Source organism: Phocoena phocoena, chromosome 19 (assembly GCF_963924675.1).
Source record: "Phocoena phocoena chromosome 19, mPhoPho1.1, whole genome shotgun sequence".
Lineage (NCBI taxonomy): Eukaryota > Metazoa > Chordata > Mammalia > Artiodactyla > Phocoenidae > Phocoena > Phocoena phocoena.
Genome location: NC_089237.1, coordinates 58779400 through 58801221, shown reverse-complemented (window position 1 = coordinate 58801221; position 21822 = coordinate 58779400). Strand labels below are relative to the sequence as shown.

General features: G+C 57.7%; 1 protein-coding gene across 1 annotated transcript; it reads left to right on the top strand.

Moving 5' to 3' along the window:
- Positions 1–1026: 1026 nt before the first annotated feature.
- On the top strand, positions 1027–20607 carry ALKBH5 (alkB homolog 5, RNA demethylase). Its single transcript, XM_065897702.1, has 4 exons — positions 1027–1796; positions 9758–9838; positions 19483–19638; positions 20430–20607. The coding sequence occupies exons 1-4, from the start codon at positions 1027–1029 to the stop codon at positions 20605–20607; spliced, it is 1185 nt and encodes a 394-aa protein (XP_065753774.1).
- Positions 20608–21822: the final 1215 nt, after the last annotated feature.

The following is a 21822-nucleotide window of genomic DNA, read 5'->3' as shown; positions in this document are numbered from 1 at the left end:
CGTCGGGCCGGGGGCTGGGCCGGGGCTCTCGGCGCCGCAACCTGAGCGTATCCTTGCGCCCTGAGCGCTTCGCTGCGATCTGGTCTCCACTCAGGCACTCCCTTAGCCACCCGGTCACCCTTCAGGGGTCCTCGCGGCCCGCCCGCCGCTAATTAGGGGACGGGCGCAGTAGCCAAGGCGACCGCCGGATTGACAGGCATGCGCGCCAACCGGATTCCGGAAGCTGCCGTCTGGGCCTGCCCGGCGCGTGGGCGGTGGCCCAGTGACAGAAGTGGAAGCGCCAAGGGGGGCGGTGACCGGGCAGGCTGGGTTGTGTCGGTTCCCCGGTGATTGCGCGCTGGGGGCTGAGGCGATTTCGGGCGTTCGGACGATGCCGTGACGTAGCGTGGCGACAGCGTTGACGGCGTGAGCGCACCCCCGTGGAGGGAGCCCTACGGCCGCGGGGGAGGCGCGGACAGGAGGCAGGCTGCAGTTTGGGGCGTTCGCGGAGCCCTTCAGTGGGTGGGGGAGGGGCGGTGGACGGCCCCCGTCTGCGCGTGCGCCGGCCCCTCTGCTGACCCGGCCGCACGCGCGCGCATGCTCGCTGCACGCGGAGCCGCCGTGGCCGGTCGTACTGCGCCTGCGCGCGGAGCCGCCCGCTGAGGAGAGGCGCTGGCGGACGTCGGGCGGGCGGCCGTGACGTCGTGAGGAGCGCTTTAAAGTGCGGGCCGAGCCGGGCGTCCGAGGGTCCGGCCAGGAGTCGGGCCGAGCCTCCGCGGCCGCCCTGCGCGGCATGAGGCCCTGCCGGCGCCCCTGCCCCCCGGGACGCGGAGAAGGCGGAGGAGGAGGGAGCCTCGTCGCCGTCGCCGCATGACTCGCCGCCCCTGAGGCCGACCCGCCGCCCCTCGACGCCCCTGCTGGGCGGCGCGGCCTCGCTCGCGGGCCTGGCGCTGAGGGCCTCTGCGGCCCGGGGCCCGGGCGCGTCCCCCAGAGCCATGCCCGGCCGCCCCGCCCGCCGTGGAGGGCCCTAGAGCAGCGGCGTGGACCATGGCGGCCGCCAGCGGCTACACGGACCTGCGGGAGAAGCTCAAGTCCATGACGTCCCGGGACAACTACAAGGCGGGCAGTCGGGAGGCCGCGGCCGCTGCCGCCGCCGCAGTGGCCGCCGCCGCTGCCGCCGCCGCCGCGGCCGAGCCCTACGCGGCGCCCGGGGCCAAGCGCAAGTACCCAGAGGACTCGGACCCCGAGCGCAGCGACTTCGAGGAGCAGCAGCTGCAGAAGGAGGAGGAAGCGCGCAAGGTGAAGAGCGGTATCCGCCAGATGCGCCTGTTCAGCCAGGACGAGTGCGCCAAGATCGAGGCCCGCATCGACGAGGTGGTGTCCCGCGCCGAGAAGGGCCTGTACAACGAGCACACGGTGGACCGGGCCCCGCTGCGCAACAAGTACTTCTTCGGCGAGGGCTACACGTACGGCGCCCAGCTGCAGAAGCGCGGACCCGGCCAGGAGCGCCTCTACCCGCCGGGCGACGTGGACGAGATCCCCGAGTGGGTGCACCAGCTGGTGATCCAGAAGCTGGTGGAGCACCGCGTCATCCCCGAGGGCTTCGTCAACAGCGCCGTCATCAACGACTACCAGCCCGGCGGCTGCATCGTGTCTCACGTGGACCCCATCCACATCTTCGAGCGCCCCATCGTGTCCGTGTCTTTCTTCAGCGACTCCGCGCTGTGCTTCGGCTGCAAGTTCCAGTTCAAGCCTATCCGGGTGTCGGAGCCCGTGCTTTCCCTGCCGGTGCGCAGGGGGAGCGTGACTGTGCTCAGGTAACCGCCTAGGAGGAGGGAGCGGCCCCCAGGAGCCCGCGCTTTCCGCTTCTGCCCCGGGCTTCTGTTTGCGGGGCGGGGGTGGGGGGCGGGGAAAGGGCTCTGCGTTTAAAACACGGGCAGTAAGGAAACAGGGAGCTGAGCTAGAATTTTCTATCCCGTGGGCAGACTTGACCCAGAACTAATCTAAAGGCATCTCTCTAGAAGGGTGGTTTTCGGAGTCTCCTTTACCTTCGTGATGTGAGCAAGCCACTTCCATTTTGGGCCTCCATTTTCAAGTCTGTGTTTTTAAAAAAATTAGTTGGGATTACCGTCTAAAAGTCTTTCCGACTTGCCATTCTTGGTCTTTTTAACAGGGAACGTGTTCGTGGATTCCTCTAAGAGAGGAGACCCTCACAGAGGAAGGCCCTTGAGCGTGTTGAATTGACGCACGTTCTCCATTCCCGGGGGGGCGTGGCTTCCCTGGCGTTGGTCAGATCAGGGGTTGGACCCGGAATAGAGTGCAGCACACTTAAAATTCAGTCCCTCTGGGCTGCGGAAGAGCCCATCGGTCCTTTGTAAGATGCGCTACCTGTAATCAGGACCACGTGGAACAAAATGAAGCTTGTCTCTCTTCCTGGTATTAGGCTTTGTAGCTGCTCAGCAGACCTTAGGCTCTTGGCCTGTTTTCAGCCCCAGAACCTGCGGAGAGTTAGCTCAGTGCCCTGGCCCTCAGAGAAGATTGCCTGCTGCGACACCTTCGCTGTTTATATGAAGCAGAAAATTTACTTGGAAGCTCCTTGCTTCCAGCCCTGAAGCAAGTAAATCGAACGATGCACTTCAGTAATCCCCAAAAGCTCTTAGGAGATCTAGACTGCAGCTGTTCCAAGCAGCTTGGTTGGCCACCAAATTCTAGTACGGGATCGGCAGGCACTGCACTTTCGTTGTGAGCAGCTTAACCTCTGAATTTCGGTCAGGGCCGTAGGCCACGGTCACGGGGAGAAGCAGGGTCCCGGGAGCCCTCTCAGTGCCCTGAGGCAAGCGTTCTGCCTCATTTGAGGGGAGCAGCTGAGGCTGCCTCCGTATCTGGGAATGGCAGCAGAGCCGTGTGGTGCCCACCATGTCTGCGGAGGGGGCAGTTTGCGAAGTCAGTGGCAGCAGGAGCAGTACTTCGGGTCCCTTATGCGTCGAAATCTAGAGGCCACCTACCTCTCACGTACCCCCTTGTCACGTGGGCTCCCGGCTCCTCCTCAGATCTACGTGGTGCTCCAGATGGATGTCTTGGCAGAGCCCTTTAAGATGGGATTTCCAGGGCACACTCTCCCAAGTGGCCTGCTGTGTAAGGCAGTTCGGTGTCTGGCTTCATTGAAGGGCTCTCCGTGCTTAAAGGGGTCTGTCGCACGAGGGCCATTTGCTCTCCTAACGGGATACTGGTTTCCCACCTCATCACAGGTCCTCAGGGCTGTCAGCAGGAGGTCTGGCAGTGGCCCCGTGTGTAAAGGGGGGGCTACAAGAGGCAGTCTGTGACTTGCAGAGTCCCCTCCCTCCCACACACGCACACCCTGTATTGAGGAGAGGTTTCAGGTTCCTAAAGCGCAGGTCTGTTAGCGATCAGCAGCGGGATTGCATCACCGGGAAAATGCTCTTCATCTTTGCCTTAGAATGGTGAAGTCCCGAGGCTTTCCCAGTCCCTTCCTCCTGGATTCTGACTTGGCTGAGGGGTCAGTGTGGGAGGCTCGGCCACGTCCTGAAAAGTGCTGCCCCTGGCTTTGAACCCAGCTCTCCTCTCACTTGCTTTGGGACCTTGTGGGCGTTCTCTGAGCTGGCTTTTCCATCTGTAAATAGGGTGATGGCAACTTCCACAGCCTGTTAGAGCTAAGGGTGGTGATTCGGAGTCTAGCAGAGGGCCTGGCACAGGGTCAACCACACACAGCCACTTCGTGCCCTCCTGCTCTCTTGTCGGGGAAGGGGCTAGGGATTGGGAGGAGCCTTAGACATGGCTCTTCCCTTCACGGAGTTCACGGCCCGGGGGAGGCCACAGACAGTTAGTTACAGCCCAGGAAGGTAACCGCAGGAGTACGCTGGGGGGGACGTCTTACTCCACTGTGGAGTTTGGAGGTTTTCAGGAACTTGAAGGGGGCTAGGAGGTGACTGGGAATTAGCCGCCGAGCAGAGGTGCGGGCGGAGGGGAGCGCATGAGGGGTTAGGTGAGGGGTAGGTGCCGACTAGAGGCAGCTGGAGCTCCTTACTAGTCCTCAGAGCCAGCCTGGACCTGAGGTGGAGGTTCTGGTGTGGCGTGCCTCGGTGAAGCTCTAGAGCAGAGCTCCTCCGCCTCAGTCCTGTTGACGTGTGGGCAGTCCTTGTGGGGGCTGTCCTGTGCCTCTTGGAACGTTTAGCCGGATCCCTGGCTTCTGTCCACTATGCCAGAAGCACCTTCCGTGACGACCAGAAGTGTCTCTAGACACTGCCACGTGTCTCCCAGGGGTGAAACGTCCCCCAGGGGAGAGCTACTGCTCTCAGGTTCCGGACACCCCCGCTAATTTAAGTTCCCCGGCACCTGTTCACTTAGCTCTCTGAGCTTACTCGCTGTGCAGGTGGGTGAACACCTGCGTGTTAGTGCTGCCTCTGCAAGTCCTGCTTGGGCTCTTCCCTGAGCTGGTAAGAGGGGCTGCTTGCTCTCACTTCCTGGTAAGTATCCCAGCCCAGAGGTGACGAGCTGTAAGGCTGCCGACGGGAGGGGCTGATGAACACAGTGGCTCTCTACCGATGGGCAGGGGTTCTAGTAGTTCTCATCTGACTCAGACTTGTGTTGTTGATGGCAGTGGTGTCTGTACCCGTCCAAGGCAGTATGGCAGGAATACAGTTTTATATTTAATAGTTGTCAGCGTGGATTTCAGTGTGTGGCAAACATTGACTCAGCAGTGTCCAGACGTGGGCATTTAGAGCGACTCCAGAGCAGAGCCTTCTGGAAGTGCTTCAGACTTCTTTCCAAGCCAGCTGGTACTTGTTTTTCTGTAACCTTTCCACGCTGGGCCTGAGTGGGTCCTGTCTTAGGGCTCTTCTCTAGAGAAATAACTCTTTTTCATCTCTTCTTACATCAGTTCATCTTGTATTCCTTTTCCTGTTCCCTGTATGGTAAGTGGCAGATTAAAACAGATTTCAGATGGATTAATTGGAATAATTACCTCAAGGCTAATTGCATACTTGCTGCTATTTTTAATCACTGCTGAGTGGTCTGTGGTTGCGGTGGCCACATGCCCAAAGACCCGGGCCTTAGCCCCCTGTCTGCAAATTACTGTATCGCCCAGCCATGAGACGCAGTGGTGAGCGCAGCCTGTGGCTTCCAGATAACAGTTGATATTGGGTGGAGCGGGCACCCCTTCAGTTCTGGGCAAAGGACTGATCATGTTCAGCTGGTTGAAAGCAAAATTTAGCTTTCTGGCTTAAAATAGGTGGGAATGTAGGGCAGATAGGTCTGGGCCACATCTCTTGTGTGGAATCTTCTGATTCCGTGAGAGGAGGAGGAACTTGAGGATGAAGTCAGGGCTGTTTATTCTCAGGAGGAGCTGGGCTACGGGGTGTCGGCTGGCCTTGGTTCTGCCAGGCGTGAGAAGAAGGCAGAGGGCAGCAAAGGAAAGGAAGCTAGCAGGCTAGTGACGGTCTTAGTCATGAAGGTCAGAGAAAGCAGAAAATAAATAGGCCATAAAAGTTTCAGGGCTGGCTGGCCATTCTTGGCTGGGCCGTTGGTGTGCTGCTGTTACTGGGATATGATGCTAACTCGCTGGAGGCGTGGGCTCATCTTTGCGGACTTTTTCCCTGGAGGTGGTTGGAATACCTGTATCCTTTGCTGAGGTCGCTGAGGCCCCCACGACAGATTGGACCTTGTCACTGGGAAACACAGATGGGCTTTTCGTCCTACTCCTCGTTACCTACCTCTCCCCACCGCCACTCCCATCAAAAAACAAAAACCAGCGTAGCGTAGACACTGAAACTGAGAGTTTGATTAGAGTTCCAGTGCCACCACTTTAGCTGTTTGACTTTGGGCAAGTTACTTAACCTCTCTGGGCCTTAGTTTGCCTCTGCAAAATGGGTCTGTTGAAGTCCTAGAATTGTTAGCAAAGATTGATTCTCTTTCACGTGACCGAAGGCTCGAGGTTTTGGTGAAGTGTCTGGAAACAAGCTGCCTCTGTGCTCAGCTGCTTTCTATTTATACCTTGACGTGTACAGAATTGGGACTTGGAGCAGGTTGGCCTTCTTCCTTCTGGGTTCAGAAAGCCCCAGGACTGCTTCATCGTGTTAGGCCATGTGTCTTCTAGGAGGCTCAGGTGTGATTATAACTTGAGTCTGCCCCTGTGCCCAGGTGGCTGGCCTGCTGCCCCCCAAATCCTAAGTGAGGTCCTGTAGGCCTCTCAGGGGTGAGGCAGGCTCATGGGGGCTGCCAGAGCAGGTGCCCCCGCTGGAGGGAGGTGTCGCCAGGGAGTCCTGGTGATCTCGACCAGGCCCTCCATCTCTGGCTCTGTCTGCCCTGGGCAGGGCACGGAGCAGATGGGGAATGGCGGCCACCTTGGAACTGTGCCTTAATAATTCCGTCTCCAAGGCTGTCCGCTAGAGGAGAGGTGTGTAGTCCTGCACAGCCCCTTATAAAGAGTCTTCCAGACTCCTCATTTGACCTGCACCTGATGCTCTGAGGAAGGACTTGCTGCAGTCTGTGTTTTGCAGATGCAGAAACTGAGTCTTCACAGCAGTAGGAACGTTGACCTCGACACACACACGTCATCTAGCGTCTGCTGTATGCAGAGATGAGTAAGGCCTTTGCAGAGCTCTGTCTTGTAGGGAAGACAGTTGCCACAAGGCCGAACTGCAGTAGCAGAGAGGGTTGGGCGGGTGGTGTGGCGGAACCCAGCCTGGGGAGTTGAGCAGAGCTTCCCAAGAGAGGGGAGACTTCTCAAGAGTCACTCTAAGGCATTGCGTGGTGGGTGACAGCCAGGCTCTTGCTCTGGGTGCTTGCGGCACACTAGTCACTGCTGCATGGCGGGGGGGGGGGGGTGGGGGTGGGTGGGTGCTTGGGCTCAGTGCAGGGCAGTACCAGCCTCAGGTATTTCCCCTCTCCCTTCCCTGTGAGAACAAAAGAGGAGGCGGCACTGGAACTTTTCTTCATGCCAAGGTTAGGCCTGGACCCAGGGTATATTAGGTTTCAGGCTGGCAGACTGGCACTTTCAAACAGTTTGTCTTGTAGCAAGTAAGTTCCTTAGCAGTAAATAATCCTCTGTGGTCTCTGTTGGACACTTTCTGCTGAAGTTTGGACAGAAGAGCTTCCTCTGATAGGACTTGGAGCCTCCCACTCCCAGCAGAGCTTGATACTGAGGACGGGGTCAGTAGGCTGTGTCGTAGCTGCCAGGAAGTTCTAGAAGACCAGTGCCAGTGAGTTCCTCGGGTGGGGGTCAGTGAGCGCCATGGTCGTTTCTGTGGGCCCGTGTGGTCTTGCTTCTGCACTAGTTCTTCTGAGGCCTGGGCTGGGTTCTTCTGAGGCTGAGGCCCTGGCATGACTTGCTCTTTGTTCTGGAGCACTTTGGGAGGTGGGGGGCACTTAAAATTTGACCAGCGTCTGGATCTGCTGCTTCTGTGTTACAGGATGCAGTTCCTTGCTGAAGATGGGAAGTCAGGGCCCTTGGCAGGTCCTATAGCCAAGTCAAACAGATTAGTAACACTCGTTAACAGTAAGGAAGGTTGCCTGCGACCGGTACTGCAGGTCTAGGCCTTAGAAATATGCCTTGGATTGCCTTTGGGGAATTGGACTTCACTCTTTGGGAAAGTCCCATGTTAGTATGGGACTGTCTTGGAGCCCAGATCTGCACTCCCCTAATGTGGAGTGACAAGAGAGAGCATAGGATAAGCTCTAGAGCTCCTAGCCCTGGGAGGGGCCCCAGGAGGCCTCTGCTGCAGGGGGAGCCTGGATGAAGGTTGTCCAGGACGCCTGGCTTGTGTCACGTGCTCAGTAAATGGGGGTGCCAGGCACCCTGCATTATCTCACTGAATTCTCATGGTAGCCCTGCAGGTGGGCCTCCCACTGCTCTTCTCCAGGGGTGCTAACCAGGAAGACATATAACTGTAGTTCTGCCTAGAAGAGAGGAGCAGGAGCACTGACCCTTTTAACAATCTCACCGTTAGTCACCACAAAGGAATGTCGTAAGTGACAGAGCACAGAGCAGCACCACATGAACACCCGAGAATCTCCTGCTGTCCCTGCAGTTGGCCCAGCACGTGACTCAGATAAGGTGACAGAGCTCAGGTTGTAACCCAGGTCTCTTCAACTCCTCGATCCCTGTATGGCATTTCTCACTGGGCCTCCAGATACTTTCTTAAAGATTTTTTTGACGTGGACCATTTTTAAAGTCTTTATTGAATTTGTCACAATATTGCTTCTGCTTTATGTTTTGGTTTATTGGCCACGAGGCATTAGCTCCCTGACCAGGGATCGAATCCACACCCCCTGCATTGGAAGGCGAAGTCTTAACCACTGAGCCACCAGGGAAGTCCCTGAATTTTTTTTTTTTGTATTTTGGCCATGCTGCGTGGCATGTGGGATTGTTCCCCGAGCAGCGATCGAACCCAGGCTTCTGTAGTGAAAGCGCTGAGTCCTAACCATTAGGCAACCAGGGAACTCCTGCCTGCAGATGTTAACAGGTGTTGTTTGAGAGAAGGTTCCTTGGTCAGTGCTCAGTTAAAGTCAGCTGTAGTAATTCTCAGGTCCTTTAACATACCAGTGCTTTCTTAAACTCATCAATATTTCCAGATTGATTTGACTGTGGACATTTGTCCGTAGTTATCTCACGGGACTGTTATTTACAGAGAAAATTGAAAACCTCTGGTCGAGGAGCAGCTCAAAGGGGAAAATCCCTAAAATGAGAGCTCTTTTCTCCGCCCTCCACATGGCCCCAAATCAGATTTCTGAATCAGAGGTACTTCTCTGTAGGACTTTTTATTCGCTCTTGCATCTAGTTCTTGCCCACGTGGGGGCAGCCTGGCCATTTTGAGGAGTCCTTCCCAGGCCTGTGGTGTTTCTGACCATTGCTCCATCCACGTCTTCACAGCTGCCCTTGAGAAGGAGCTGACTAGCAGCTGAATAGAGAAGATTGGTGGTCCCCCGTGGCAGCCAGGGAACCTGAGCAGGGGGAGGAGGCCTGTGGCTGCGGAGCTGCCTTGGCTCAGTGGAGGGCTTAGTGGGGAACTCGGGGTGGGAGTGCCTCATGGCTGCCAGGCTCCCAGTGAGGGCCTGTACTCAGGGAGCTGAGTTTGCTTCCAGAGTTTCAAATCGGAGAGACATTAGCTGTGAAGAGGACAGCCGTCTACCCACATTCATTGGTTTGAGCAGTTTTCAAAATCATGTAATTTGATGAAGAAAATAAATAGATACTTGAGTGTGATGGGAATTCTTAAAATATTCCAAACACAGCTGTCTTCAAGATTTTGGATCCCCCAAAATGAAGGTTTTTGAAAGCATTTTTACCAAGTAGACAAATTCTCTTTTTGAACCTTGCAGCCTTAGTTCTCTCTGGTGACTCAGTGCTGTCAGTGTCTGCCTTGGCCTCCTCTGCCAGCCCAAGGGTGGGGGAGGGGGAGATGCAGTTCTTATCTTCTCCCCAGGGTCTGGCCTGAGTCACTCCATCGGCCTCCAAAGCCACTAAAGGTGTGCCCTCTTGGGGACCCTTTGAAAGAAGGGCTCCCGGCCTGTGCAAGGAGATTCCTGCTTCTGCTTTAAGACCTGCTTTTACCTCATCCCAGGTTTTCCCTTCAGTGGTTTCTGGGCAAAAGCATCCTGGAACTTAACACGTTATTTCCTCCCACGTAGATCCTTGAACGTGTCATGTAATGGGGTGGAGGGTGGCTGTTAACACCGGGACCCTATTTCTGTCTCCGTAACCCTGGGGATCTTTGGTTGTCCATCTACTCTCCGTGCTCACGTGCTCTGTGTTTCTTTTCAGTGGATACGCTGCTGATGAAATCACTCACTGCATCCGGCCTCAGGACATCAAGGAGCGCAGAGCAGTCATCATCCTCAGGAAGTAAGTGTCCTGGTGTCTGGCTCCTGCAGACCTGACTGCAGGTGGAGGTCTGGGTTCCCCTGTCAGTAGCCCTCGGCACGAGGGCTGAGCAAAAGCACACGCTCCCAGTGTTTGTGGGCTGGGTCTTGAGACAGGATTTGGGGGACATTCTTCCAGGCCCTGCCTCCCCCCACCTCTTCCTTTTCCTTCCTCCTTGGTTCTGATTTGTCACATGTGCTTCTCACTGAGTATTTTTAGGTTGTGCCTCAGCAGCTTGCTTTAAAAATGCCTGGGTTTTAAAAAAAAAAAAAAAAAAAAAATGCCTGGGTTTTCACTTCTGAGAGGAGCAGGGGGTGAGGACAGGGGATGTAGGTGGGCGGCCGGCCGCGTGTTGAGCAGGCGCATGGCTTGTGGCTGTCCTTCTTCTTTGGCCAGGGGGGTCAGGGACGCACTGACCAACATTGCCAATCCTGGCATCTCCAGCACTTCTTCTTTTTCTGCTCACGAGGTGAATGGACTGACCACGTGGACGCTGGGTCAAGACAATCCTGCCTTGAGGCAGGGGTCCTGAGAAGGCTGGCTGATTGCCCAGGCTCGTGTAGTCGTCAGTGAGCAGGACAGTGCCTGGACCCAGGCTGGAGCAGGATGTCCTATAGCTTGCCTTAGTTGTTTTTTTTTTAATTTAAGTAAACTTTATTTTTTAGAACAGGTTTAGGTTTACAGAAAGTTGTGAAGACAGCAGAGAGCTCTCCGTTCCCCTTCCCGGTAATGTCTCACATCAGTGTGGTATGTTCATCACAGTCACGAAACCAGTACTGATCCGGGACGGTTAACTGGAGTCCATCCTTTACTCACATTTCCCTGGTTTCTCCTCACGTCCTTTTCTGACCCAGACCCCACAGGATGTGCAGTTGTCATGTCACCTTAGCTCCTCTCCGCTGCAACACTTTCTCAGACTTGCCTTATTCGTGGTAACACTGACCGCCAGGTGTGTGGTGGAAGGTCCCTCAGTTGGGGTGTTGCCTCATGGTTACACCGGGGTTGTGGGTCTGGGGAGGAGACCGCAGAGGGGCAGCGCAGTTCTCCTCACGTCACGTCCAGGGCGCAGGACCTTCCACTGTCAACGCTGACCCTGAGCGCCCGGCTGAGGCTGCGTTCGTCACTGTTGCCCCCTGTCCACACTGTCCTCCCAGGAGGGACGTCGCTGTGAGCGGCACAGACGTAAGGAGTGGGGGGTGAGCGCCACCTCTTTGAGGGCGGAGTCGCCACAGAGATTGCCTGGAATCCTTCTGCACAGGAGATTTTGTGTCTTGTCCCCCACTTGTTTATTTCTTCGTTCACTCATTCCTGACATCAGTGTGGACTCGTGGTGTCTGTTCTGTGCTCAGCTTGTCCCAGCTTTGGCCACTGGGAGTTCTTTCTTTTTTTAAGTACATCCTTACTCTCTGGCTTGTCATTTTTTTTTTTTTTTTTTTGCGGTACGCGGGCCTCTCACTGTTGGTGGCCTCTCCTGTTGCGGAGCACAGGCTCCGGACGCGCAGGCTCAGCGGCCATGGCTCACGGGCCCAGCCGCTCCACGGCACGTGGGATCTTCCCGGACCGGGGCACGAACCCGTGTCCCCTGCATCGGCAGGCAGACTCTCAACCACTGCACCACCAGGGAAGCCCTGGCTTGTCATCTTTTTAACTGCAATTTATCACTTCTGCATCTTGGCCCTTTGGGTCCGGAGCTCCAGTACATTGTGGTGGTGATGTCTCTTTGGCACGGCCCTGCCGCTTTGCCAAGTCAGAGCATTGAGTCTGTTTTATCATCTGTAGAATGGAGATGACCCAGACCTGTGGGACAGTCCTGCGGTGTGGGCAGGGCGCTGGGCACCTAGGGGAACTCCAGTCAGTGGTCAGCCTGGCAGCGTTTCTCCTCTAGCCTAAGAATATTCCCAGAATCCATCAGAAGAAGGGTTTTTACCTGCTTTTCCGCTTGCTTTTCCTGTGGTTCCCAGCACAGTCCAAAACCCAGGACCCAGAAGTGAGGCAGCCCAATGTGTTGCTCCCTTCTGGCCTTTCCTTCCCAGTCATTTCTTGTCAGGTGTGCCTGGTACCTCCAGCGGCAGCCAGAGACCAGGTGGCCCACCCGGGGCAGGAATGAGGGTCGGGGGGAGTAGAACCAGAGCAGCGCCTTCTAGGTGTTCCTTCCCAGCTCCTCGTAATAGCTCATCCCAGGGAAAGCTTCACTGGAGGTGCAGGAGGAAGTGGCCAGAGCTGGAGTGTTGGGTCATTCTTCTGGCTATTTCCTTCCTCGAGCGGTGGCTCCCGTACCTGTCTGCCCGAGCCGGATGCTCCTTGGGGGAGCTAGGACTCTGCACTCTTGTTTTTTTGTTTGTTTATTTGTTTATGGCTGCGTTGGGTCTTTGTTGTTGCTGCGTGTGGGCCTTCTCTAGTTGCGGCGAGCGGGGGCTACTATTTGTTGCAGCACGCTGGCTTAGCTGCTCCGCGGCATGTGGGATCTTCCCGGACTAGGGCTCAAACCCGTGTCCCCTGCACTGGCAGGCGGATTCTTAACCACTGCGCTGCCAGGGAAGTCCCCAGGACTCTGCACACTGTTAACCAGCTCACCCCGGAAGCTCTTTGGCCAGCTGAGCCCCTGTAGCGTTCTGACCGAGGAGAATGGCTGTTGTGGGTGACTGGGCTCTTTGACCTTCTGCCCTGAGTGGGTCCAGGAGCCAGCCAGGGACTGGGCTGGAAAGGAGTGGATGGGTGCCCCCACCTCCGCATCTTCCCAAGGCTGCTGAGCTGGTGAAGTGCCTAGCTGTAGGCAGCCCACCCGGGGGACCAGAGGAGAGGCAAGGGCAGCTCTCTTGCCTGCAGAGTAAAATCCAAGGTCTCTGTTGGACTTCGCCTGTCCATCCAGCCTCCTCCCTCGATGTTCTCCCTGTTGTCTCCTTCCCACTTAACGTTAAATTACCTGCGGCTCCTAGTGCGGCCCACGCACTGATGTCCCAGACTCTTGCAGCAGTGTGGCCTCTGTTGGGAATGCTTTCCCTTCTGACCCACACCCACCCCCCAGATGACCCACATATACACACCGAAAGTTGGTTAACCTAGCTGTCCTTCAAGGCTCGAGGGTCAACCATTTTGACACGCAGGAAGCATCATACACATGTAGCTCTCTCAGCCCACCCCCTACCCTCTGCTGTCACAGCGTGTACACTTGCCATTGTGAGTTACAAAGCCGTGTTCTGTGGGGGGCAGGGAGAGCCCTGTTCATCTGAGTCCCAGCACTGAGGCCGGGCCAGAGGAGGACAGCTCCGGTCGATGAACGGCACCAGGTACAAGAGGACAAGCTGGTGGCCTGATGGAAAGGGTTGCATCCTGGCTCAGGCGCTGCCCAGGGGTCAAGGATGTGGCCTTGGTGGGTGCCTGGCTGACTCTATGTCCTTGGGTGAGGCCACATCCTGACAGGTGGGACCTGGGCACTGAGCCCGGCGCTGCTCCTTGTAGGCAGGTAGGGTGGAGCCAGCTCTGCCTTCTCTTAGGTTCGATTGTAGATCGCACGGGCTGCAGAGGGAGGGCCTGGGGCCTCTGTCACCACTTCAGGCTGGTCAGCACTGTGGCAGTCTTTCTAAGGGCCTCCTGGGGGGAGACGGGTGGGCGGCGGTCAAGTGCTGCCTGGTTCAGCAGAACACGGCTCCTTTGCACGTGGCATGCTGAGTCTTCATGTAGGAGGTGGTGCCATAGTTTCTCGCCGGGAGTGACCTTTGGAGAGCCTCCCCGGGAGTGCAGTCCCTGGGCTGCTGCTTAGTGTCATCTGTTTGGGGTCACAACCAGTAAATGGCTGAGTGCGGCCTTGAACCTGGGTCTCCTGGTGTTGGGTCTTGTGGCCCTTGGTGGTTTGCACAGTGGAACACCCCGAGCCCTGCCCCGGGGCGGATGCTGTGAGTTGAAGAACCCAGAGCCTTACGTACAGAAGGGCTTTCTTGCCTCTGCTGTGCCAGTAGAGAGCTGGGGGCCGAGAGTATTTTAAGCGGTAGGGGGCTCCCCTCCAGGGTGTGGGGTGAGGCTGTGGCTGCAGGTGGGTCAGCTCTTGAATACACCCAGCTTCCTGGAATGTCGCTGTTTCCCAGCCCACCTAGAGCAAGCTGCCCAGCGTGCATCTTTGTCAATCGTTGGTTCCCCTGGCAGGGAAGCTGGACCTACTTTTTTGGAAGTGTGGTTTAAGTTTTAAATGACTGGTTAGAGAACCAGGAGGCTGGCCAACTTCTGAGGTGTGGCAGTCATTGGGGTGGGGGAGTATTTGGTTTTTCCCACAGTTCCCTGACGTGCGGCCTTCTAAGGGCCTTGTGTGCTGCCCTCTGCCAAGCACCCAGCTGCTAGGGGCTGGGCGCCAGCTAGAGTGCTCCCCACACATTAGCCCTGAGGGTGGAGGGTGTGAACTCTGTTTGGACAGGGGTTCAAGCAGGCAGCTCACTGCCTTGGCTGTAGCCAGTTTGGAGTGGTCTCTGAGCAGGGATTCCCGACTTGGGAACGTGAAGCATCTCGTGTGCACAAGGCACCCGAGGTGGGCATGTAGGAGACTCAGCACTCCCTTGGGGCCGGGTCTGTGGTAGGTGGGCACTTCGCATGCTCAGACAGCACAAGCAGAGTGAACATTGTCCTAGGAGCACAGAGCGTGTCCACTGGGGCCCAGCAAACACAAACAAAAGACAACCTGCAGCTTCGGGGGCTTGTTGGGACACGCTTGGTAGCTCTGGCTCCTGAGCTGGAAACTGCTGGCCAGGCAGAATTGGTGAGCTTGAAGGCGGGAAGTATAGAGGGCCTCTGGAATGGAGGGGCAGTGAGGGGAAGGAGGCACTGGATCCAAACTTCAGCCTCAGGCGATGGCTTGTGGCCCTCAGGGCCTTCTGGTTGGTGGCCAGGGCACCCGATCTCTTGGTGTTCAGGAGGCGCCCAGGCCTGCATCGGGTTGGCCTATGAGACTTGTGTTCCTGCATGATTAACCGGAGGAAACGGCTCAAGGCGGTGTAAATAGCCTGTTTCTTTGCTGCTGGTCAAGTGGAGCTTGGCTCACAGTGGGCTGAAGTTTGGAAAAGCAGCTGGAGAGTCACTTGCCAAATGTTAACCAAAGCTGGTGTGTGCTAGGCTCTGTGCTGGTGCTGGGAAAGTGGTGAGTGTGGTCTCTTCTCATTCACTTTACCTTTGGGGGAAGGTAAAGGTTTAGCGCCTCACCGGAGGCTGGTCAGGGGATGCTTTCGAGAGAGGTGCCGCCTGAAGGCAGTCAGGGGTGGGGTGTGGGCCTCAGGCAGGCTTCGAACAGGCTCGGGCAAGGACAGGTCAGGCGGAGGTGCCGTTCCTAACAGAGGCCCCGAGTGGGGAACACGGTGGAGACGGACAGGGCGGGACCCAGTCGGAGCTCGTCTGAGTGCTCGCTGCTGTGCGGGAGGTCTGGAGGGCCCTGGGGAGGACCGAGGCCTGGGAGCAGCAGGTGGGGGCTTGTTTAGGAGAGACTGCCTGTGGGAGGCTGAGCTAAACGGCCTCCTGGGTCATTCGGTCCGGGGGTCCCTGGGGTCAGAGGGAGGCCCTCCCAGAAAGCAGAGCAGCCGAATGCAAGGCTGTGTGTGTGGATGGGCAGAGGCTGTGCGCTGGGCTTTGTCCCTCAGCTCTTCGTTTCCCTGATCCCGCCCAGGCCTGAGATATGGCCCCCACCGGGACACCTGCCTGCCACTGCTTGTGTCTCCATGGTTTTTGTCCCGGTACCAAGGACTACGCACCTTCGTTCCCGGGGAGTCCGGAGATTGGGTGTATCCACAACCTGCCTGAGGAATAAGGAGGCGGTGAGGCCGCCAGGGATGTGACTGGCTTGGGCTCCTGGCCTGGCTCTGTCCCTTTTTTACTGAATACAAGTTGGTTACCTGATTCTTACCTGAAAATTGGGGCCGTTGGGATGCTGGAGATGATTAAACTCGAGACTGCTGTGTGTGCTTTTCGGCCCTTCCTCACCGTTGCCCCCTCTGATCTCGACGGGGCAGGGGTAGGGATAAGGACGGCTGTGCTCGGTCAGGTGCAGCGTGAGGAAAGGGGAGCCCAGAGCCATGGTGGTCAGCAGCCCCGGTGCGGGAAAGCAGCCTCAGTGTCAGGTCTCCTGGTGTCCTGGAGGACAGTGAGCCCTTACCAGGGCCTGAACTGGGGGATCCCTGAGCACCCTGATCTTGTGGTCTGGCTGGCATCTGTGGAGGCCCTGGGTTACGCGCATGTGGCATGGATGGCGTGGTGGTAACCAGGCTGGGCGATTTGGAGAGGCTCCCCTTGGGGACTGGGTGTTTTGTTGGCCTGGGTCGGGGGAGGTCTGCTGGGAGCCCAGGACCATGTACGTGCTTGGGGTGCCCTTTCTTTGGGTGATACACTCAGGTGTCCTTCAGGCTCCTCTGACCGTAGCAGGCTGCTGCACCCGTGTCAGCACTGCCATGCGGGGAGAGCAGGGCAGGAGTTGGAGAGAAGCGTGTGGTGTTGGTGGGAGCTGGGAGGCGGTACTATTGCAGGAGGGATGGGTGTGGGTCTGGGCTGTGGGGGAGTCTGATACTTAGAGGGGCAGGAGCGTAGACCTTGGGGCCCAGGGCACTCGTAGGCGAGGAGTGTACTCTGACAGGCCTGCCTCACTGCGCCCTGCCTGCTCGCTCCATTGGGAAAGCCAGGCTTTGTAGTACAAGGGTGCTTGGGGAGGGCGGAACCAGCAGTTGTGGGTGGTTAGCAGCGGGGCCTGAAGTGCACACTGGTTCCCCGCCTCCCAGAAACGGTGGCCTGCCTCTGCCAGGACAGCTCTCTGCTCTGCCGCGGTGAAGAGAGCCTGCCTGGGCTTCAGGGGCATCCTGGGGTAGCTGCTGTGTGGCTGAGGCCAGTGACTGGGTCTCTGATTTCGCACTCTCCCCCTCCCCCACCCCGCCCCGCCCCGCCCCAGCAGCTTCTCCACGGGAGTCATGATTGATAAAGGCACGTGAGGGCAGCACCTAGACAGTCAGTCTCCTCCCTTCCTCTCCGGTCACATGGTAATGTTACCTTAATGCTTGGCCATCCTCCCTTGGTTCTGGCTTCCCGGTACCTAGGACCAGTCCATGCTTTGTGCTGGGGGCTGTCCCGACATACCTGGGGTGCCTTGCCGTGACCCCTGGATGTTGGCTCAGATCTGTAAGGAAGGTCTTGGTTCCTGTTAACCACCCGAGGAGGCACAGGCCCAGACCTTACTGCTAGAACTGGGCTTCCTGCCTCCAAACCTGTGGCTCTGTCTGCTGAACCCTGGCCTGCTCCCTGGGAGTTGGCTGCCCTTTAAGAGGGGAGGGGTGTGATCTGAAGGCACACTGCTGGTGGGCTCTGGGCTGTGCATCTGGCTGTAGCCTGGCTTCTTGCAGCTTGGTGGCTTTTCGAAAGTAGAGCTCCTCCAACGTTCTGGGATGTACTTGTAACAGCCCCAGGGAATGTGTCGGGAGCCATTTTGGGCCCCAGAGCTCCTACTGCCCCCAAAGTGGGTGCGGGAAGCTGAGTTTCTGGTGGGGCTGCTTCTGATCACTCCTTCCCTGAGGGCTGGCCCTGACGGTAGCAGAGCTGTTGTGGGGGGAGCTGTGCCTTCCGTCTCTTCTTCTCTCAGACAGCTGGAGGGACACAGAGCCTGTCTGTGTGCCTGGCTTCTCTCCACTCTCAGCTGGTCCCACCTGTCTCCCCAGCCTCCCCAGCAGTCCTGGACCCACCGCGAGGGGCCCCCACCACTGCCCCCGGCTGCCCGGGCCGGCCGCCCTAGTCGCAAGCAGCTCAGGAAGGGTGGGCCCCACCAGGGCTCAGTGTGTGCCAGCCATGCCTGTGTGGCAGGATGTGCCTTCCAGCCCCGGAGGTGTGTGGGCCAGGCTCTCCTCTTGGTGGCGCTGCTCTTCTCTGGCCTTCCGCACTCACCCGAGGAAACCACTTCACGGTCTTGGGCCGTGGGTCCTGCCCACACGGGCTTTTCTGCCCTGGGCGTGTGCTCCCGGCACCCACGGGGTCTTCGGGTCAGCTCGGCTCGGCAGTGCTGGAGGGGCGCTTTCCTTCCCGAGGCTTCAGACTCTGGAGTCCTCTGAGTCGAGCTTTTTGGCTCATGTCACATTTGGTGTGAGCTCTCAGCGCAGGGATCTGAGGCCTGGCCTGGTCAACGAGAGGTCTCAGGGCTTCAGTGATTCTGGTTCCCACCCTCAGGTCTGGGTGTGCCCAGCACCACGTCTTCCCAGTGCCCCTCGAAAGGATCCTAGCCTTGAAGGAGGCGACTTGTCTTTGGTCTCTAGACCCTCAGAACTGAAAGAGGCCTTTGCTCAGATGGGGAGACAGGCCCTGAAAGGGATGGTGACTAGCCCATACTCTGAGTGGCAGCCTCAGGGCTGGATCTTCCTGTTGCTCCTAGGTCCTGTCTCCTGTAGCCCGGGGTCCCCAGAGTGGAAGCCGAGGCTGGTGGGCCAGTAAGTGCAGCTGGGCCCTTCTGGCTTCCCTGTCTAAGAGGCCTGGAGGCTCACCTGGACTAGACTTTTCTCCCAGGACTTCCCGGCACATGTGCCTTCCCTCCTGACTGACCTAGTCTTCCCTTCTGTTATGAGGACCGGGCACAGTCATTCCCAAGAACCCAAGGCAGCTCTTGGGTTCCCCTTCTGCTCTCTTCCCCCAGCGTTCTTGTGAGGATGTCCTTTGAGGTGCCATAGCACCTTCTTCCTCAGAACCCAGTTGTTCCTTTGTGGCCAGCAGCCCATGGGAAAGATGCCTCCAGGGCCTTCTGCCAGCTGTGCCCCCATCACTCCCCACCGCAGGCCTCTCTCTTGCCCCTTGCTGCCAGCGGCCTGACTTGCTGGCTTCTGTATCCCACAAGAGGCCTTGGGGCTTCTTTGAGGCTTCCCAGGCCAGCTTCCTCCTGGCCTGACTTCCTAAAGGACTCGGATCGCTGCCCTGGGCTACCCCTACCCAGTTTCTCCATCCCTTCTTCCCCCTCCATACTTGCACGCTTTTCCTCGACTGACTGGTGTGTTCCAAGTGCCAGGTGGGGGCTTTGCCTTCAGAAGCCCTCTGGCCTTGGCTTGGTCAGTGTCCCGGAACCAGCAGAAGCTGCCAGGTGGCTGTGTTGGGACCAGAGCCAAGCGTGAATGTGGGATTGGGTCTGGGCCCTCCTCCTGGCTCTACCACAGCCTTGGCGTCCCCGTGTAAGGGTAGGGAAGCTCTTACTCTGTTCCCCTCCAATCCTTCCACAGGCCTGGACCGGGGGAACCTTCCTGTCTGGTTTTTCAGGCAGGGGTGGATGTGTCTGTTGGAGTGTGTTGGTGCCCACCAGTGGGGCCCTCAGTCCTCTGGCAGGTGCAGTAGCTGTCCCTTGAGAATCTCTGGGCCGGAGGAGGGTGAGATGGGGCTGTCTCGTCCAGCTGAGAGAGCCCTGGGATCCTTCCCCTGGGGCAGCAGGTCACTGGAAGTCTCCAAACAGAAGTGTTCCCGTCCCCGACTCCTAAGCCTGAACTTGGGGAGGACGGTCTTTGCAAGTCAGCTGGACCAGTTCCTAGTTGAACCATGAGGAGACTGCTGGCCTCCACCTAGCCCGGTCAGAGAAAGAATTGGTCTAATGGGGCCACACCCTCCCCAGAGGCCTGCTGGTGACCCCACGTGTATTTCCTTTGCAGGACGAGATTAGATGCACCCCGGTTGGAAACAAAGTCCCTGAGCAGCTCCGTGTTACCACCCAGCTATGCCTCAGATCGTCTGTCCGGAAACAACAGGGACCCCGCTCTGAAACCCAAGCGGTCCCACCGCAAGGCAGACCCTGATGCTGCCCACAGGTACTCAGCTGCGGTCCCTCAACACAGGCCAGCAAAGCAGGCGCCACGGCCTGGCTGCAGGGCAAGATGGGTGGGGAAGCCTGGGGTAGGTGGTTAGGAGCCGGGCATTGTCCACCTTTCTAATGCCTTCTGTCTGGTTCCCTGGGGTTGGTGGATTCTCGACTAAGCCCTGGCCATCCGCCTGTGGGAACGCTGTGTGCCTTCCCACGCCTTCCCTGGTCCTGCTCCCTGACACACGCTCCGGTGGGTTACATGGGACGTTAGCAGGGAAGTGCAGGCCTCGGAAGGTCGCCAAGCAGGGGCCCGTTTCAGAAGGGTTTCTGAGGAAGCTGCTGAAGCTGAGGCTGGAAGGATGGGGAGGATGTATGGGAGGGGCAGTGTGGGCCAGGGGTGCTGTATGGGCTGAGAGCCGGAGACAGTAAGAGCTTGGTAGTTTCAGGGCTGGTGGGGTTGGTGAGCAGAGAGGGAGAGTGGGAGTCGGGGGAGGACTGAGAAGCCGAGGGGGATGCCAGAACCAGGCAGGGGCTTGAGGCTGTGATAGGAAAGCCGCCTTCTGCCCGGCAGCCTTGGCGGTGTCCTGGGGCACCAAGACTCAGAGCCCAGCAGACCCCACAGGGTAACCGGGGAATGTCTCAAAGACGAGGGGTGACCGTTGGCACCTGCTGGGCAAAGAAAGACACGGTGCCAGTGCTTCTGCCACTGCCATACACCCCCCTCCATGGAGACCTGGTGAGGTGGGGTGGCCCTGGGCCAGTCTCTGGGTAACGCCTCCGCCACCCCTTCCCTCACAGGCCTCGGATCCTGGAGATGGACAAGGAGGAGAACCGGCGCTCGGTGCTGCTGCCCACACACCGGCGGAGGGGCAGCCTCAGCTCGGAGAACTACTGGCGCAAGTCCTACGAGCCCGGGGAGGACTGCTCGGAGGCGGCGGGCAGCCCCGCCCGCAAGGTGAAGATGCGGCGGCACTGAGGCCTGAGCCTCCGGGACTCGGCTTGATCCTCACTAGCTGCCCCTCCTTTTGTTGCGTTTTGAGGGGTTTTTTTTCCTTTCCTTTTCTTTTTTTGATTCTTATATTTTTTTCCTTGGTTTGTTGCCTGTTAAGGCTGAAGAACAGAATTGGCCAGGACCTGGTTCTCGTGTTCTTGGTTTTCCTCCTGGATGGAAAGGCTGTTGGCATCTGTAGGCACAGAAGCTCACGCTGGAGTGGCCAGTGGAGGCGTGGGGGGCAGCTGTCCTCACGTGGGGCTGTGTCTGGCTGGGTTTATTTAAAAGCAACAAAATGTTTTGGTTTAGAAAAATTCTTGTTTTGCTTTCAATGTAAATCTTCTTAGTGTTGTAAATGAAGTTCAATCTCCTCCCCCTCCCCCCACTGTCTGCGATGGGTTGAGGTCTTGCCGGCTCTGCAGGGGGCCTGCTGCCCTCCCACCCCTCACTTGCTCTCCAGGCCCCAGCAGCTCCCGCAGATACCCGCTCCTCCTGCAGCAATTGTTAGGGATGAACCGGGCAGAGGCCTAGGTAGTGCCAGCCCCTGAGCTGTTCAGTTGGCTGAGACCCCGGGCTTCCTGCATGCCCTCTGGCCTGCTCTGCCCACGGGTCCCTGGGCTGCCCAGGGGCCGGCTGCAGTGGTCCTGACCTCTTGCCAGGAGCCTGCCTCTTTGCTGGGTTGCTCCTTTTAAGCATACACGTGTGATTGTGTGGAACAGTTAGACTTGCCGTGTTGGGGCAGTTTTAGGAATTGTTTCTAGCTGGAGGGACTGGTGTCCTTCTGAGTCTAGTGTTTGGGCTATGGAAAATTGTTGTGGTGTGTGGTAGGGTTTTTGTTTTCTTTTGTTCTGAGTTTTCATTTTTTCCTTTGGTCTCCTGGCTTTTTCCTTTCCCTTTCCTTTCTTCTCCATCGGCCCTCCTTGGGCCTTCTCCCTATGTCAGTCCCTATAGGAAGCTGCCCGCCCCCTCTGTCCGCCTGCAGGATGCATCCAAGGCCAGAGCTCAGGCCTGCAGACTGGGTTGGTGCCTCCTCCGCCTCAGGGGCATGAGAGCTGGGGAAGGAAAGGTCCTTTAAAAAATAATAATGAAAGGGAAAAAATAAGTGAAGTCTTCGGCAGTTTCCACCTGCTCAGATCCTTGAAGGCTGCAAGGTTTTGCTGATCTGGGTTCATTAGGAATGTCTTCTTGCCAGCCAGGGCC

What these genes read in the sequence shown, in the direction of transcription:
- ALKBH5 (XM_065897702.1), top strand. Translation starts at nt 1,027, where the DNA reads ATGGCGGCCGCCAGCGGCTACACGGACCTGCGGGAGAAGCTCAAGTCC. An exon ending in GGGAGCGTGACTGTGCTCAG is followed by an intron (nt 1,797 to 9,757) that starts GTAACCGCCTAG and finishes GTTTCTTTTCAG; the next exon opens with TGGATACGCTGCTGATGAAA. An exon ending in GACCCTGATGCTGCCCACAG is followed by an intron (nt 19,639 to 20,429) that starts GTACTCAGCTGC and finishes CTTCCCTCACAG; the next exon opens with GCCTCGGATCCTGGAGATGG.